The following is a 17,428-nucleotide window of genomic DNA, read 5'->3' as shown; positions in this document are numbered from 1 at the left end:
ATAACTATTAAGGCAGAGCTGGGGGATTCCTGAACAGAGAAAAGTCCGTAAGGACCATGGGCCTGAGGTAGAGGAAGACACAAGTCTCATTGCAACCCATCTGGTGTTTCAAACAACCCTTTTCTAAATAGGTGAACTTAGGTGCACTGGAGTGGAGAGAACTGTTTAGAACATGAAAGGCAAATCAGAGAGACCTCAGTTGACATTCCTCCCCACATGTTGGCTAATAATATTTTCCCTCTATCTTTGAAGTTCTAGGAACTGATGTCATTTTATTTTCCTTATCTTTCTGTGTGAGGGCCAGGTGTGGGGCAGGTCTTGGACGTTGGGGTGGAGGGGGGGCTGGTATCTTAATGGTATTTGCAGAATTGACTCTAATCTGGGGTGATCTCTGTTTCCTCTTAGCCAAAGGTGGGTCCTTTCCCCTCTATAAAAATAGCTAATGGGCTTCGGGTAGAGAAGAAAGTAGCTAGCACTTCCACAACTGCAGAATTTGGCCAGAGCAGCAAGATGCAGTGCCTTCTGGTCCTCCTTGCCATCATCACCTTCTCAGAATGCACAGTCAAGTAAGTCTTGATGCCTCAGAGTGTAATGGATCCCCCGGGGTGGAGAGAAACATCAGGGAGAAGGGAAGGAGACACTCAGAGATTGCCTGATGCCTCTCATTAACAGATGAGGAGTCTATGATAGGAAATCCTGTAGTTTTCCGTGTTAGCCTCTACACTCTAAATTTTAGTATAGTCTTCCTTAAAATGTAACTTTCTGTGTATTGGTGAGACACAAAGAGGAATGAATTCTCTTTCTCACATGCCTTTTGTAAATAAATATCCAGAATCCTTCTCTGCATGCTCAGGTACCAAATCTGAAGCACAGCTAGGTACCAAGTGCTCCAGAAAGCCTGATCTTCCTTTGGGTGAGGGGGAAGCAGGATCTCTGAAAAAGATCAGAAGGTCTTAGACAAACCATAGTTCTTTTTTTTTTTAACTTCCTCAACACCACTTCTCCTTTACATTGAATCCAGTGGTTCTAGAACTATTGGGCTACAGGCAGGGCTTTGAGGCAGTGACTTTCATCAGAGGGAGTCCCTGAGGAAAGCTCCCCAGATGTTTTAATCAAATCATCTGAGTCAGATAAAAGGCTCAGGCAATAACATTCTGGGGTGGTTTGTAGAGTGCCTTCCAGATGCTGCTTTCATTCTGGTGTGAGTTGGTGTTCACGTTTGTCATTCCATTTCCCAGAAGGGTCTTAGCAGAGCCTGGGCCAGCTAATGGAGCTGCCATCCCCATTCCAGATTATTTCCCGAGTCAGATGGAAACTGGTAGTAGAGGAACTAGGGAATGAAAAAGCTGAGAGAAGGAGAAAACAACCAGAGGATCAGAAAAGCCATGAGATCCAGGAAAAAGCCTTCCTCATCCATGAGTTAGAGGCTTTGTGGGAGAAACTCCAACATTCTTATGGATGATTGCCAGGTTCAAATTGGGCTGCATCTCCCACGATATTGCCTTGTTTTGGGCCCTTTTAGCTTCAGCTGTGCTTGAGGGAAAGGGATTTGCCCACAATTCCCTGGCCTTTCATTTATGAGATCATGCCTTTGCATGGGATGGCAGCTCCATTAGCTGGCCCAGGCTCTGCTAAGAGAAGAGTACAAAAATGGTTATTCTGCATTAGTTCCTTTTGAGACAGAAATCAAAGAGAAAGAGCCAAAAGAAGGAGCTAACATTTTATTTTTTCTTTAAAATTGCTATTAATTGGTAATCACAGTTTTAACCTTTACAAAGGACGTTTGCGTCTAGTACCTAATTTCGTTCTTACGGTGGCCACAATAATGGGTAAAAGAGTATCTTTAGATAACGTAGATTTTAGAGCTAAAACATAACTTAGAATATAGTTCCACTCTCCCATTTTACCTGTGAGGTAGGTTTAAACAGAGAGGTTTAAACAGCTTTTCCAAGGTCATATAGCTAGGAATAGCCCAGGTGGGAGTACAGCGTAGGTCTTCTGATGCTCTTACAATGGTTTTTCTTTCATACCACTATATACTGCAACTGGAACTGGAAGCTTCAGAATTTGGGTTTGGCTGACCCTCTTGGGGAAGGTTGGCTGATCCTAGTAGAGGGACTTGGCTAACTCTTTTTCAACTACGGAAGGGTGCCACTGATCAAAGGGAAGACACTAAGAAGTCTGCTAAAGGAGCGTGGCTTGCTGGAAGACTTTCTGAAGAAGCATGAGTATTCCCCCAGCTCCAAGTACCGGCGCCTTGATAAATATGCCAAGGTTGCAGATGAGCCCATGACCAATTACCTGGATGTGAGTTCCTTTGTTAATAATAATAATGATAATGCTGCTCTCCTTCTGTCTGCTCCTGGAGTTGTATCAAAGATGCTCTTAGTGAACCTATGTTGAATACAAAGGAATTATAGCAAGATTGAGACTGACTCTGACCTGTTTTCCTTTTATTCTAATCAAAAATGATGAGATGATTGAAGTGATGACAATAATAGCTGCCATTTACATACCACTTTAAGGTTTACAAAGCGCTTTACATACATTATCTCACTTGATTTCCTGGCTCTTTTTGCCCAGTGGCTAAGTGCTCTTGAAACCCACACTTTGGCTGCTTCTCCTGGTCCCCTCCCATTCTGCTTTTCCCTACTTCTCAGGGAATTAGAGAATCCCTCTAGGTCATGGCATAGTCTAGGAAGGATTCCCAAGTCTGCACACAGAGCAAAGTCTCTCTTCCAATTGCCAGTTACTCCTTATCAGCTGCCTGTTGGATGGCCTCATAGGCATCTCAAACACAACATGCCCAAAACAGAACTCACTATCTTACCTCCTCCTCCAAACTTCTCTAGCAACTCAGCCTGGCTTTGAAGGCCCTCCTTATTCTCACTCAACCATTTTCCCAGATTTTTTACACACTATGCCCCCATCACAAACATTATATTCCAGCCATACTGGATAAGCTAGCCATTCTGTGAATTTGATATTCTATTTTCTGCCTCTGTTAACATGCATGAACTCTTCTTACCTGAAATCCATTTACTCCTCATCTCCGCATCTCAGACATCCTGTCTTCTTCAAGGCTCACTTCAGGTGCTGACTCCTTGACGCCTTCATTGATGCTTCCCAAAAAAGGAAATGTCAAAAAATCCCTTGGAAGCCTTTTCTAGGAAGGGACACTTTTGATTACCGGGGATTTTTTTTTTCTGATTCTTAACTTCACTCCTTTCTGTTGCAGCAATGAATGACCCATTTGTCCCTTTTCTGCTCATAGCAGAGGTAGAGAACAGCTGGTCCTCCTCCTCTACCTATCCAGAACATGCCCTCCTCTTCCCCCTATTTCACTCCCCATTGTGGAACCTTCCTTGGTGGTTCTGTTCCTATCCTCAGCCTGTTTCCCTAATCTTGCTTTCCACCATCCATTCTTCCATTTTGGTGTCTAGGTCAGCCCCTTCCAACCTTTAACTTTGGTACCTGGATAGGTTCCAAGCAGGCAGGCTTAGGCACAGATGATATGAGTGTGAGACCTGCTGTACTTGGATTGTAGAGCATCACCAGGCCTTCCCCAGGACCCTGAGATGCTCAGGATACCATTCTCTCCTCTCTTCATCTCTAATTCTCCTCAGGCTCAAGTCAAGACAGAAAATTGGGCAGACATAAAATCCAAGCTAACCTCTCATTCTGTCCCTTTCTCTGACTATATGCCACCCTAGCATCACCATCCCAACATGTGATCTGCTTGTGTCTTCAGGCTGAGTACTATGGAAAGATTCACATTGGGACTCCACCCCAGGAGTTCACTGTGGTGTTCGATACTGGCTCCTCTAATCTCTGGGTCCCCTCAGTCTACTGCCAAAGTGATGCCTGTGGTAAGTAATCCAATTCACCTTGGGCTTAGGCTGGCTATGTGGGTCAGGGGTCTAGAGTGGAGTCTGGAACTGTCCCTAGACAAAACAGATATAGATGATTTCTTCTTCTTTAGAGTCTCCAGTCTAGCTTATCCATGCTACTTGTCTGTATAATTTGGAAGAGAGGTGGGTGGGATGGGAAACTGGATATTGAATGGAGTAGGAAAGAATAATTTCCTTTACTTGATTCTCTGTGGACCTAGCAGAGAGAGGGGAGGAAGAAAGAACTGCTCTGTAGTAGCCGATAAGTTTTTAGTTCTTATATTCAAGGGTCAGTTAGATGAACACAGTGCCTGGCACTTAGTAGGTACTTAAGAAATGCTTGTGGTTTGACTGACTGATACATTAATAGGAAGTATAAAGCTTCACCAAGCGTCCCCCCTGAACTTGGGGTTGTGTTGTTTCAGAACTCCACCACAGATTCAATCCGTCTAAGTCCTCCACGTTCCGGAGCACTGAGGAATCTCTGTCCATCGAGTATGGTACTGGCAGCATGGAGGGGTTCCTGGGCTATGACACTGTCACTGTGAGTATGACCTGAACAGAAAATTCCCACCCCTCTCTGGCAGGGCTGACCATTGGGTGCTTCCTGAGCCAAGCATGTTTCTTCCTGGAAGCATGAAGCACTTTTGTTTCGTGTCTGGTTCCTGCCCACCCAGAAGGCTTTTTGTGGGTGGTAGTGGTGGGGTGGGGGGAGGTGGATTCAGAGTGAGCTTTCCTTGAGTGATTTTCCAAGGCCCCTGCAGAACTGTAACACACACAGAGCTCTGTGGGGTGCTCCTTTCCCAATAAAACCCCCATTCCCACTGACTTGCACAATATTTAGATCTGCTCAGTGTCATTGCCAGAGATTTCTCTGGGACCCTATATCTCTATGCCCTAAATTCTTTCACCTCATCCTTCCTTGTTATGGTTTTCCCACCTACTGTTCCTATTTTACAGAATCAAAATTACAGAATTTCATATTTGGAAGGGATCTCTACATCCATCTGGTCTAAGCCCTGCACCCAAAGATATCTTTTTCGATAGCCTGTCTGACAGGCACCCCTCAACCTTTGCCTAAATGCCTATAGGGAGGTAGGGGAGGGTGAGAAGCCCCACAGGCCACTTTGGGCCAGTTGTGATTAATGGTAAGTTTTGCTTAACTTGAACCTAAACTTGCTTCTTTGTAGCTTTCCTCAGGCAAATAGAAATAGTCTAGTCCAAGGGGTGGGAAACCTGTAGCCTTGAGGCCACACATGGTACATATGAGGCCCACCCCTGGTCTAGTCCCTCTTTCTAATTGATAGCCTTTTAGATACTTGAGGACTGCTATCATGTGCCCCTTAAGCCTTTTCTTCTCCAGACTTCAAAATCTTCTTCAAATCTCCAGTTTCTTCAATCAATTCCCATATGTCACAGACTTGAGGATGTTTACCATCTTGGTTGTCTTCTGCATATAGTTCCCCTATTGCTCACAGCCTTTTCTATTTTAATTTCCCACCTTTTCTGGGAAATAAAACATTTTTTCATGAATGCAGTCCCAGGATTTCTTACTTTTGCCACAATTTCTTCTTCTGGACTCTTCTGTTGCTAAGCCTTCCATTGGGATTGTTCCTAGTTGTGTGAACTGCAGGGCAGATCTAATGTCACTGTAATCCAATGCCCTGGCTTCTAGGGAGCTTGGCTTTTCACCAGTCAAATGGAGATATAATAGGGGAGTTCCTCTTTCATTCTTTTCCTATCTCCAGTCTGCTTTATACATGTTCAGTCTTTGCACATTCCTTATGATTCCATGAGAGCAAGCAAACAGAGTTGAGAGCAGACAGTCTTTTACAATCATGGAGGCTATGGGAAAACCTTTTTTTTCTCAGGGAGATAAATGTCTCAAGCCTTCCAGGAGAGGTAGCTGTCTTTTTTTGCCCTCCTGGAATGGGATACTTGAGAGCAGAACTAAGAGCATTGGCTAGAAGTTTTAGCAAAGCAGATTTTACCTCAATGAAGGGAAACCTTTCTTAAGGACTACAACTATCCCAAGGCAAAACTGGCTGCAGAAGGAGGTTGCATGTTACCTCTTTTGAGAGATTTTCAAGTGAAGGCTGGATGATTGTCCACTGGTGTTAGTGGTGGCCCTTTCGACCAAGCATGGGTTGGACTAGAAAGCCTTTGGAATTCTATCAAGTAGAGCCGTTCTTCAACTACTCAATCTCATATTTGTCACCTTGAACTCAGAGATTTCCTTCTTCTGTCCAGCTGAATGGTTATCTCCTCACATCCAGTTTAATTTGGACCCCACAAAAAGCTCCTCATTTTCTGACCTTACTAGCCTGATCTTCTGGCTTTGACGAGGTGGAGATACTCATACTCCTTACGTCATGGGAATCCCATGTAGGCAAAGCATAAGCAAAGAAAGCCCAGAGTTTCTCCTCAGGGAGTAAGTTACCAGGAAGTTGGGTTCTTGAGCTAGTTTCTGAAGCATCCAGGGCCATGCTGGTCTGTATAGGATCTGCTCCTAAATGGCTTTGAAATGTTAATTTCCCCTTTCTGAGTGTCCTACTTCCTTTGCAGTCTGGAGCAATTTGTCTTTTTTTTTTCCTTGCTATTTTAAGTGCAGGACAAAAAAAAACCAACCCTATGCCTGTTGTCATATTGAATTACAGCAGCTTCAGCTCCTCCTTTATCACACATCCACCTACCTGGGAAAGCTGGGGAGAGACACCCTAGGTATTGTGTGTCCTCCTTGAAAGCGTCATTTGGCCAGAGGAAGCTGAGACTAGCAGGGGTGGAGGAGGGAGAAGGTGGGGAGGGACAGTAGCTTGGGGTGGCAATGTGATCAGGCCCTGTTGATTGGTACTAATTTCAGGACAACATGGCCCTTCCCTGACTCCTTTGTCCCTCCCTCCTATTAGGCACCTCCCTCTCTCTATGCTAAGAACACCAGATCTTGCCTTCAGCAAACACACTTGTCTTCCCCCTCCTTCTCCTCCCCTTTTAATTCACCCCTTTCCTGTTCTCCAAGTCTTTAATGTTCCTACAAAAGGTCAACAGAAGAGGCATTAGGAAGGAGAATTTAGCTGAGCTGTGCCCACCACTGTCTCCTGAGTCTATGATGCCCTGTCTGGGCAAGTCCCCAGGATGCTAGGTAACCAGGTAGGCTTCCAGGAGCATCAGGCCACTGTTCCATTCTCTTCAGGGCTATCAAAGTGCCCATGTGTTCTATCGGCCTCTGCAGTAGTCATAGCAGAGTTAGAAATTTTGATACAAGCTCTGCTCCCTCTGCCCTCACTGGGGCTAATTGGAGACCAGGGTCCTCTCTCAGGTGATGGATGTGGGACAGACCCAGAGTGATTGCCTTCTGTCCCCATTTAGGTCTCTGATATTGTGGACAGTGACCAGGTCTTTGGCCTAAGCACCGATGAGCCTGGCTACTTCTTTGCCTATGCTGAATTTGATGGGATCTTAGGATTGGGCTACCCCTCCATATCTTCGGACGACGCCACCCCTGTCTTTGACAACATGATGAGCAAGCACTTGGTTGCCCAGGACCTCTTCTCTGTTTATCTGAGCAAGTAAGTGATACTTTAGGTGGGGTCAGATGTAGTTAGTTTTCTGTGAATACTTAACCAGGATTTTAGGGGATCCCACCTCATTGTCATTTTGGATCCCCTCCTTCTATTCCCTTTGGGAACACCTAGCAGTTTGGGGAGAGTTGCCACATAGTTATAAGACCATACATGGAAAGTGCAAACCATAGTGGAAGAAATGTATCAGACTTCTGACATTCAGTGGTCAGTTTCCATTTCTAGAAAGAAAAAAAAAACATCTCCACCAGTGTCTTTAACACTGCGCCATACTTATAAAAAAGTGTTCATTAAACATTTGTTGTTGGTGATGAAAACTCTGGTGATGATGAAGAAAATTAACATGAATAGGGATGTACCAGGACCCACCATTCCCAGAAGAATGGTTTGAATAAGGTGACAGATTAAAGAAAGTAGCAGGAGAAGTTGGAAGAATACAACATCAAAGGAACTTGGGAGTTTCTGAGCATTTGCTAAACAATGCAGCAGTTAGAGTTAGATTTCCTTTTCCCCTATATACGGGGAGGTTTTCATACACACAAAGTTAAACTTTAGGAATGTACAGTATACACCAGTATAACTGGAATTCATGTGGTAGCCAGGGGTGGAGAGAAAGAAAAGCAGAAATAGAAATGATTTGATGTAGGTCGAAGGGCCTCAGTGGGCAGCCAGGAAAAAAAATACATTCTCAGTCCAAAAGGCCCAAGATAAGGGAACAAGCCTCCCCGCTGGAAGGACTTTTTCCTGGAAAAGGGCCTAGGGAAGAGAGCCTTGCTGGAGAGATATGACCTCAGGGGTGTGCTAGAAGCAGCTCTGATTAACTTTAGAGAGCTGATTGTAAAATGCTCCGTGTGGGCTTTTATACCTCAGAAATCGGCAAATGCTACAAATCAGAGCTCAGACGATTGTTTAGATTTGAGAAAGTGTTGGAAAAATGTTAAAAATGCAGATTGAATTTAAAAGTGTGTGTCTCTCTTTTTTTCTTTCGGAGACTCAGTTTTTAGATATTTATGAGCATAATCCTGGGTGTGAGATAGATCCCAGGGGAATTTAGAGCTTCCATATTGGTGTTCAAGGGCATGTGGAGGGTACAGCTTCAATCTGAAACTGAGAGATCATGCCCAGAACCCAGCGGATAGAATTGGGCATCCCCAAGGGTTGGGGCTGAAGAGTGAGGTAGTAGCCTGAAGGAAGCAGCTTCAAATTGCGAATGTTATGTCCAATTGAATTTCTGTGTGTAAGTGAGAAAGACATGTGTCCTGATAAACTCCATGCACATACACACTTCTGCTCCTCCATGCTCTGACATTCTAATAAAATAGCTTTGGATTACAAAGCCCTGGGTGAGGGTAGTAGAGAATGTTAATAGCTCCACAGTCATAGCATCCTAGATTTAGAGCTGCTTAGAGACCATCAAGGCCAGTCCCCTCATTCCATAGATGAGGACACTGAGGCTGGAGCTGCGGTGACTTCCCCAGGCTTCCACTTTTGGTGTCTGAGGCAGGTTTTGAAACCACCCCTTCCTGACTTGAATCCCAGGGCTCTCTGCACTGCTTCATGCAGCTTCTCAGAGGAACAGAAATCCCATTTTGTTGGGTGACAGCAGCAGAAGAGGATGCTGGTCAATGGGAGGCTGGAGAGCCAGCCTAGTCTGATCGTAAACCGCCAAAAGCTGGAGTCCTACACATGACTTTTACTCTGAGCTAATCAGTTGCTCAGGTCAGTGTGATCTTCTCTCATTTCAGCAATAAAGAGGACAGTGTGCTCATCCTCGGGGCCATCGACTCATCCTACTACACTGGCTCCCTCCACTGGGTGCCGGTCACTGAGGAGGGCTACTGGCAGTTCACTGTGGACAGGTAAGGGAGAGATCTGAGGCTCCTGGTCAGAGACTCCTGACTAGGCTCAGAATAAAACCGGGATCTTCGGGTTCAAGGCCCCATGGAATCAATCAACAAATACAGTGCTAAATGTGGAGGAAACAAAGGCTTCCTGTCCTGAGGGAGTTTACATTCTCTGAGGAGACATGTACATAAGGATTAACAGAATTGATAGAAAATTATGACAAGGTAGGCTAGGGAGGGAGGAGGGGAGCAGAGAAGCTTTGTGAAGGTAGCGATGCTCAAGCTGAGTCTTGAAAGAAATGAGGATTCCAACTTGACTAATGTGAAAATATGTTTAATAGGACCGCATGTGTAGAGGCTACACTGGATTGCAGCCTGTCTTGGGGAGGGGAAAGGAGGGAGGGGGAGAAAATTGAAAACTTATGGAAGTGAATGTTGAAAACTAAAAATAAATAAATTAACTTATTAAAAAAGAGAAAGAAATGAAGATTGTCAGGGAAAGGAGAGAAAGGAGGGCATTGGAACCAGGTTGTACAAAAGCAGAGGGCCAAATGTGAGGAACAGCAAGAAAGCCACTTAGCTAGACCACCGAGTGGAGAAGGAAACTCAAAGTCCTAGGACATCGTAGTTTAGAGGAAAGTGTACCGGATAGAAAACCAGAAGATCTGAGTCCCAGCCCTGCACTTACCAGTTGTGTGACTCCAGTTCCCTCATCTGTAAAATAGAACTGATAGTTTGCCTTATAGGGGGTGTTGAAATTTCAAATGACATCATACATGAGAAAACCCTTTATGTCACAAAGTCCCATACAAATGTTGTATACTGTATAATATTACAATATATAGTAATTATAAATTATATTGTATAATAATTATTACACAAAAGGGAGGACTTTCCTATTAGCATTTACTTTAATCTCTTCAAGGCAACGTGACAGATATGTGAATAAGATATTTTTATTTTAATTGTGACTTTACCTATTGTTCATTGTCAAGGGCAAAAAAGAACCCCTTCACCCCAATTTTTAAAATTTGGTTGCACTTATAAGACACCACCAGTTACGTAAATCTCCCCCTTTCTTTAGTTTTTTTGTTTCCCAACTTTGCCCAGGGCAGTGACTTTTCTCTCTGGTCGTTGTTTTCCTGTGTAACTCTAACTCCTCACATTTTCGTACACTGTGGAAAGTGATCCTCCCAACAGTCCTGGGAAGTAGATGGGGCAGGAATTATCATTCCTATTTTACAGATGAAGAAACTGAGACTCGCAGAGGTGAATGCACTTGTTCAATGTCTTTGCTGCCACAGAACTCTTCTTTCTCAAAGTACAGTCTTTATGGCCCATCCCTAGAGAGGATAGACACACACACACACACACACACCACACACACACACACACACACACACACACACGTTCATCAAAGCGAATTAAAAGTAATTTGAGAATTTTTCAAATACTTCAAGATATCACCAAACCAGAATTCGATAATCTCTGGTCCAGAGTAACAGCTTCCATCTATTCCATCAGCACTTCACTAATGCATGGTGAATATAAGTAACTTTGCATTTAAGCGCTTGGTAGGTTTTTATCTTTTGATAACTATTTCTGAATGCCCGTGATGTGCCCAACAGTACAAAGTACGTCAGAGAAGACAAAAAGTAGATAGATGTGATCTTTGCCTTTAAGGAGTTTATAAGAAACAAGATCCACAGGTCAGACAATACCTAAAGCTAAAAAAAAACGTGATAGTCAGTGCTAACAATTATAGAGTACTTTAAGGTTTGCGAGGCACTTTACAAATATATCATTTTATCCTCAAAACGACCCTAGGAAGCAGGTGCTATTATTATTTCCACTTGACAAATGGGAAAACTGAGTCAGACAGAGGTTAAATGACTTGCCCAGGGTCACATAGCTGGTACATGTTCAAGCAAATTTGAACTCAGGTCTTCTAAGTCTTGTGCTCTATCCATTGCACCCCCTAGATGTAGCTATAAAGACTAGAATGGGATGATACATAATCCAGTGTTAAGAACATGTGGTATCTATACATCCTGCTTCCAAAGGAGTTGTGGTAGTGGCTGCTGGTTCATCTTTGAGACTGACCCATAGACCTTGATCAACCTGCTGGGGGTCAGCCCCAACTTCCAATGTGTTGCTAACAAAAGGAAGGAAAATCTGTAAAGGAAGCTGACTCCTTTCCTTGGTCTCTTCTCTGGGGTCTCACCTCTAGCTTTGGGTACTGTTTAGAAAACAAAGAAATACTCCTTGATGTTAATAGGAGAAGCAGATAAGATTCAAATTTGAACTAAGCAGCTTGTCTGACTTCTCCTAGGATCACTGTTGATGACAAGGTGGTGGCTTGCCATGATACTTGCCAGGTCATTTTGGACACTGGCACCTCTCTCTTGGTCGGTCCAAGCCAAGACATCGACAATATTGAGACTGCCATTGGAGCTAATGGAGATGTGAGTCCCCCAGCTCAACCTTTGGAGATTCTTCTGATATCTCCATTGGCTTCTTACTGTCTGGAGAAGAGTCAGTTCTGAGGAAATTTATCAGTGTAGAAAACAGATAGAAGAGCAGATTTATTGGTGATCAGTTCTCCTTAGTATCTTGGACTCTGAAGTCAGTTGTCTGTCAACAAGCATTTATTAAATACTATCTGTTCTAAGCACTGGGGATACAAAGAAGAAAGACAAAAACATCCCTCCCTTCACAATTTCACAGTCTAATGGGGGAGACAACATACAAAAACTGTGTACATACAAGATATATACAGGCTAAGTGGAAGTTATCTCAGCATGATCCACTGTTTGATAATATAAATTTAAATGCTTCGACGCCAAGCAAACTTGTGTCAAGATCCTGCCTTCCTCCCTCCATACCACTGCTCCCTTGCATTGCCAACGATCACCCCTTCTTGTTTCATGAGCCCTCAAGAATTATGGGGAGTTTATCAGCATTAAAAATACCCAAGATTCCACGTTCCCCAATCGGGAAAGCACTTCTAGGATCCTTCCCAGAGGTTGTCATTGCCTGCTTCCAAATGCCAAAGTAATCCTTTTACTGCTCATGGCTCTTTGTCCTGAGCTGGAGTTTCTAGCTGGCTTTGCCCCTTCCCTAGGGGTCCTTGTCCAGAAGTTGGACCATTGCCTCGGGGTAGCAGGGGGATTTTCCTTATGACTCAAGCAGGTCACACCCTCACTTCCAGATGAGTGGGAAACCCTGGACAGACTTTGTTGGCCCCAGGTGTTTCTGCAGGCTTTCCTTCCACCCCAGGCTCCCCTTTTCTTCTGCTCTGGTGGGAGGGAGGGCTGAATATCTTCTCTCTCTCTCTCTGAAAATCCTCTTGGTCTTTTTTCAGGATTACATCAGTTGCAAAAAGCTGAGCTCCATGCCTACAGTTGTGATTCACATCAATGGCAGGGAGTTCCCTCTGCCTCCCTCAGCCTACACCCTTGAGGTAGGAACCTTGTGGGGAGAAAGTTCTCAGGGAGGGGTGGGAACTCTTGAAGATTGGTCACCAGAAGGTGGCTTGGACACGGGCTGCTCCAGTAGGATTGGTGAGCTACCTGCATGGACAAGATGTTTCTTGCCTTTGTGGTATGGAATTGTAGAACCTGCACTGGATTTGGAAATCTGAAGTCTGAGGTCTAGTTCTGACTCTGCCACTTTGGGTGTTGTTTGGGCTAGTCCTTTATACCCCCTGAGCTTTAGTTATGTCATCTGTGAAATGAGGTGGTAGTGACATTCTCTACTTGATGACTTTGTTGTGGGGAAAGTGCTTTGTAAACCTTACAGTGTTGTAGAAATGCGAGCTGTCGTATCACTACTCTAAAGGCAGCCTAGGCGTGGGAACCAAGGGAAATGATTTAGGAAGCCTTGTTCCTGAGGTCACCATGAGGGGCAGGATTTGAACTCAATACTTAAACTTCTGCCCATTGCTTAGCGTTCCCTTCTGCCCCACTCCACCTTTGCCTAGATTGCCCTTTGAAAGTCTGTGGTTTTCTGGAGGCTCTCATCCCATTCCCTCATCATGCTATCAGGCTCAAGGCAAAATGTTATATTCTACATGAGCATGACTCAGTAGCCAACATCCTAGCAGGACAGCCCAGCCTCGTGCCTGCCAGGCTCTCCTCTGCTGGTCAGCTGGTCAAGCTAGCCTTGATCAGAGCTAAGAATGAGCAGCCTAGACAAGAGAGAGTTGAGTAGGATCAGACAGACAATATGACTTTATATTTGAATAGCCCTACAGAGTTTACAAACAACTTTTACCTAGAGTATGGAATTTTATCTTTACAAAAATTCTCTAAGATAGCTGTTAGTAATTCTGCTTTAAAGACCAGGACACTGAGAATCAGAGGAAGCAACTTACACAAAGTCGCACATATAGTTGGTGGAAAATTCAGGCCTTACAATAACCCCAGGCATAAGGCCTTCTATTTTTATGCCATGCCATCACTAATGATATTAAATGATTTGATGAATCAGTTAACTGGGAGCCTGGATGCCTTGTTCTAGTCCAAGCTCTTCTTTCATGAATTTCTCTGTTTCTGGGTTTCATCTTAAAGAGGAGGGTAATGCCCTACTTTGCCTAGAGTTATCACTATGGTGATGGATATGAAGGATTAGGGTAGTGGGGGAAGAATCCCTTGTGACTGCACAAGGCCTTACTTATTGTTGGAATGAGGCGGGAGTCACCTGCACTGATGCTCTGCTTTGGTCTTCCCTAGGAGGATGGACAGTGTTCCAGTGGCTTTGAGAGTGATGGCAGTGACGAACTGTGGATCCTGGGAGATGTCTTCATCCGACAATACTACAGCGTCTTTGACAGGGCTAACAACCGTGTGGGGTTGGCCACCGCGGTCTGATAGAGATGTTGAACTCAGCCAGCCTCACCCAACTTTACCCCAACGATTAGACTCTACCTCAGAGAGAAATCCTGGGTGCCTCAGGCTGTCCTTAATAAAACATCCCTTAGGCAACAGATCCTTGCCTTCTGACCTTTTCTGTGGTCTCTACAACTTGCACGTTTTTGAGAGTGGGCAGTGGGAGATCGTGGGTGTGTCCAGCTCAGTGGCTAGGCTGCCTTGGTCCTTTGCAGAGGGACAGGAGAAGACTGAGTGAAGGGCCTAATTGGTGGGTGACACTCTTCATTTAGAAAAGGATCTGCATCAAAGCCAGATTCCTTTGTCCCATTGTCGCTTCAGCACAACTTCTTCCCATGTTCAGATTTTCCCATTGCCAGGGAGGTGTGTAGCCAGAATGGACTTTGTTTTCTTTGAATGACTCAGCTTGCCTCGTTGAGCTTCCCTGGATGCTGGGGCTTGCTCTTCCGGGGCAGGACCAGAGCTTCCTGTGTGATGAGTCGTGGGGCTGGCTGAGGGGAAGTGTGTTAACGTGGTCTACGCTAGGGGGAAGGGCCAAGTCAAGAACCAATCGGCCCTGGTCGTTCAGGCGGCACTTGATGATGTCAAAAACTCTATAAGAGGGGAGAGGACAGCTTGAAGATCCTCCTTTCCTTTTCCGGTTGTAGCCAGAGACACCTACAGCCGAAGCTGAGCTGCCGGTAGCAGAGCTGACTAGAGGCTAGTGGATAATCTTCTTACCGTAGAGGGGATGTATACAATTTTGCCTTATACCATCTCGCTTCTCTGTGGTCTTCTGGTTACCCTTGTAAGGCGGACTTATTGGGCCTGGAAGCTTTTGATGAAAATATCAAAATGGGGATGCTGGTTTGTGGGCTTGTTATTGTGGAGTGTAAATACATGCTTTAGCTCTCCTGCCTTCTGCCTAGAGAATTCCTTATATCCTGCGGTTCCAGACCTTTTAGGCACATATGAGATTCTCTTTGAAATCATAAATTCTGCCTTCCTAATATAAGGAATTTGTGGCCCCAGTTGGGGTTGGATGTGTCATGGAGTCAGAGAAACAGAACCAGGGAAAGGGAAGTTAGATGATTAAGAAAAAGTGCCAGAAGGATGAGATTTTCCAGTGAGATTACTTACAATGAGCATATACCTCCAAGGTTCAGACCTGTAAGAGAAAATTTATAAGGAACACAGTCCTGCATCACGAGTCAAGAGGAATTTAATGAGGGACGATCCGTTGCTGGTAGTGTTGGTGAGATCTTGATGGGATGGAACCATTGAGGGGTAGGTAGAAGCCTCCCTTGCCTTGGCAGGAAGACTTCTGGGTCTTACTCAGCTCTCTGTGGAGGAACTTTTGAGCAGGACAGCGGGCCCGGGGCAATGAGAATCCATCTAAGTCTCTATTTCACAGGAGTAGGAAATAGATCTTGGTCTTTGACTAAAATGGTACAGGCCATAGACAGCATAAGGAAGGGGGGTGGCAAGTGGTAAAGTGAGGTTGGTCTAGAGATAATCACACAGCCTCATCTGAGATTGTATGGGGCCTTGGACGGCCACGCCCCTCACCCAGATCTCCTAGATATATACAAGTTAACTCCATGCCCTGACACTCTCAGGAGGACAGAAGAACCAGGAAAATAGTCTAGAACTACAGCAATATCTCTAAGCCAGGCCCCAAACCTTTTTCTCTTTATAGAAGGGATGGGAGATGGGGCAACAGGTGTGTCTTCTTCTCTTGGTCCAGCTTATGCCACCGTTGCTACCATATTATCTGTCTTAGTGATTGGTTCAAGTGGAATCCCCACCCCTAGACCTCAGACCCTCCAAGCCTGCCCAGCAGCAGCACCTCTTACCCTTCAAACGTCACTGACTCTGAAGGATGCTCATCAGAAGGGAGTGTTTGGGCATCTAAACTCCAGATCCTTGAAAAGTGTGTTGACCACTCTATGTCTGGGGGAAAGGGAAGACTCCTGACAGTTATCCAGTGAAACCTGGTTTCGTATCCATCCCTGATTATCCTTGGATTTGTCAGGATAAGAACTCACAAGGGCCCTTTGCAAAACTTCAGCTGAAATCCACAAACTGAGAAGGAAATCAGCTTTTGAGATTCAAAAGAACATGGAAAGGGTACTGATCCTGGAGTCAGAAGAGCTGTGAAACTTATGACCTACATGAGGCCAGTTGCTTTTTTTTTCTCTAGGCCTCTCAGGGAGTTGGACCAGCAGGCTGTTAAGGTCCCTTCCATCCCTAGACCTATGATCTAGGTCACAACATCTTCCATATCAAAGGATACCTATCAGGAATTGGAATTCTTCTGCTATGGGCTGGGGCAAAGGGCATGGGCCACCCAATGTGTTTGGAGGCAAATTTCTTTTTCGTTGCTTCTATTTTCTATTGAGTTATAGACTTGACTTCTGCAATGAGTGTTTCTTTTTGTTGTTGTCACTGTTTGTAAAGTAACAGCTATTCTAAGATGGTATTTCATAGATAGTCATGGATATGGAGAGGGTAAAGAATGTAGGAATCCTGCCTTACCCTCCTCATTTGGGGCTAAACTATCTGTCCAAGTTCCCATAATTAGTTCTGGGGCAATGGCTTGAACATGGCACTGAATCTAAGTCCACTGATCTTTCCACTACGGCCTGCTGCCACCCATAAATGTATGTACAGATAAGATAGCTAACATTTATATAGAAGTGAAGCATCTTAGGTAGAATCAGATAGAAATACAGTTTCATGTTTCATTTCTAATACACAGAGGCCTGTGACCCTGGGCAAATCATTCAAACCTTCAATGTCCTGGGCAACCAAATGGTTTTTATTTTTGTTTTGGTGTCTACTGGGCCATTGCTGCTCCATGTTTTATTAGTGTCTAGCAGGAAATTTATGATATCTAGTTTGAGACTAGAAATTGTCTAACAATTTTAGATCCACATTGTTAAAGTGAGTTTCCTCACGGTCAGTTCCCTGGACTTATGGAGTCACAGGTCTGGCCACACAAACACCTACTCTTTGCCAGGCACTGTACAATGACAAAAGGTAAAATAGTCTTTTGCCCTCAAGAAGCTTACAGTTCAGAATGGGCAAACAACATGTACATATATAAAATAGATAAAGGTGCTTTGAGGGATACTCGAAATTGGAGGAATCAGGATAAACTTCTTGTAGAAGGTGGCACTTGAAAGAAAAAGAAGAAAACTTGGTATTCTAAGAAGTGGAGGTTGAGAAGGAAGAGCATTGCAGCA

General features: G+C 44.5%; 1 protein-coding gene across 2 annotated transcripts; it reads left to right on the top strand.

The window, feature by feature from the left end:
- Positions 1–510: 510 nt before the first annotated feature.
- On the top strand, positions 511–14,183 carry LOC118856887 (chymosin-like). Of its 2 annotated transcripts, none has more exons than XM_036767433.1 (9): positions 511–566; positions 2,148–2,307; positions 3,752–3,869; positions 4,316–4,434; positions 7,257–7,456; positions 9,214–9,327; positions 11,645–11,777; positions 12,677–12,775; positions 14,046–14,183. In XM_036767433.1, the coding sequence occupies exons 1-9, from the start codon at positions 511–513 to the stop codon at positions 14,181–14,183; spliced, it is 1,137 nt and encodes a 378-aa protein (XP_036623328.1). The 2 variants fall into 2 exon arrangements, with proteins under 2 accessions (XP_036623328.1, XP_036623327.1); XM_036767432.1 differs by having other exon boundaries at positions 11,645–11,789.
- Positions 14,184–17,428: the final 3,245 nt, after the last annotated feature.

The sequence above is a fragment of the Trichosurus vulpecula genome, chromosome 7 (genome assembly GCF_011100635.1).
Source record: "Trichosurus vulpecula isolate mTriVul1 chromosome 7, mTriVul1.pri, whole genome shotgun sequence".
Lineage (NCBI taxonomy): Eukaryota > Metazoa > Chordata > Mammalia > Diprotodontia > Phalangeridae > Trichosurus > Trichosurus vulpecula.
The sequence above is the reverse complement of the archived record's forward strand: the minus strand, read 5'-3'. Positions and strand labels throughout refer to the sequence as shown.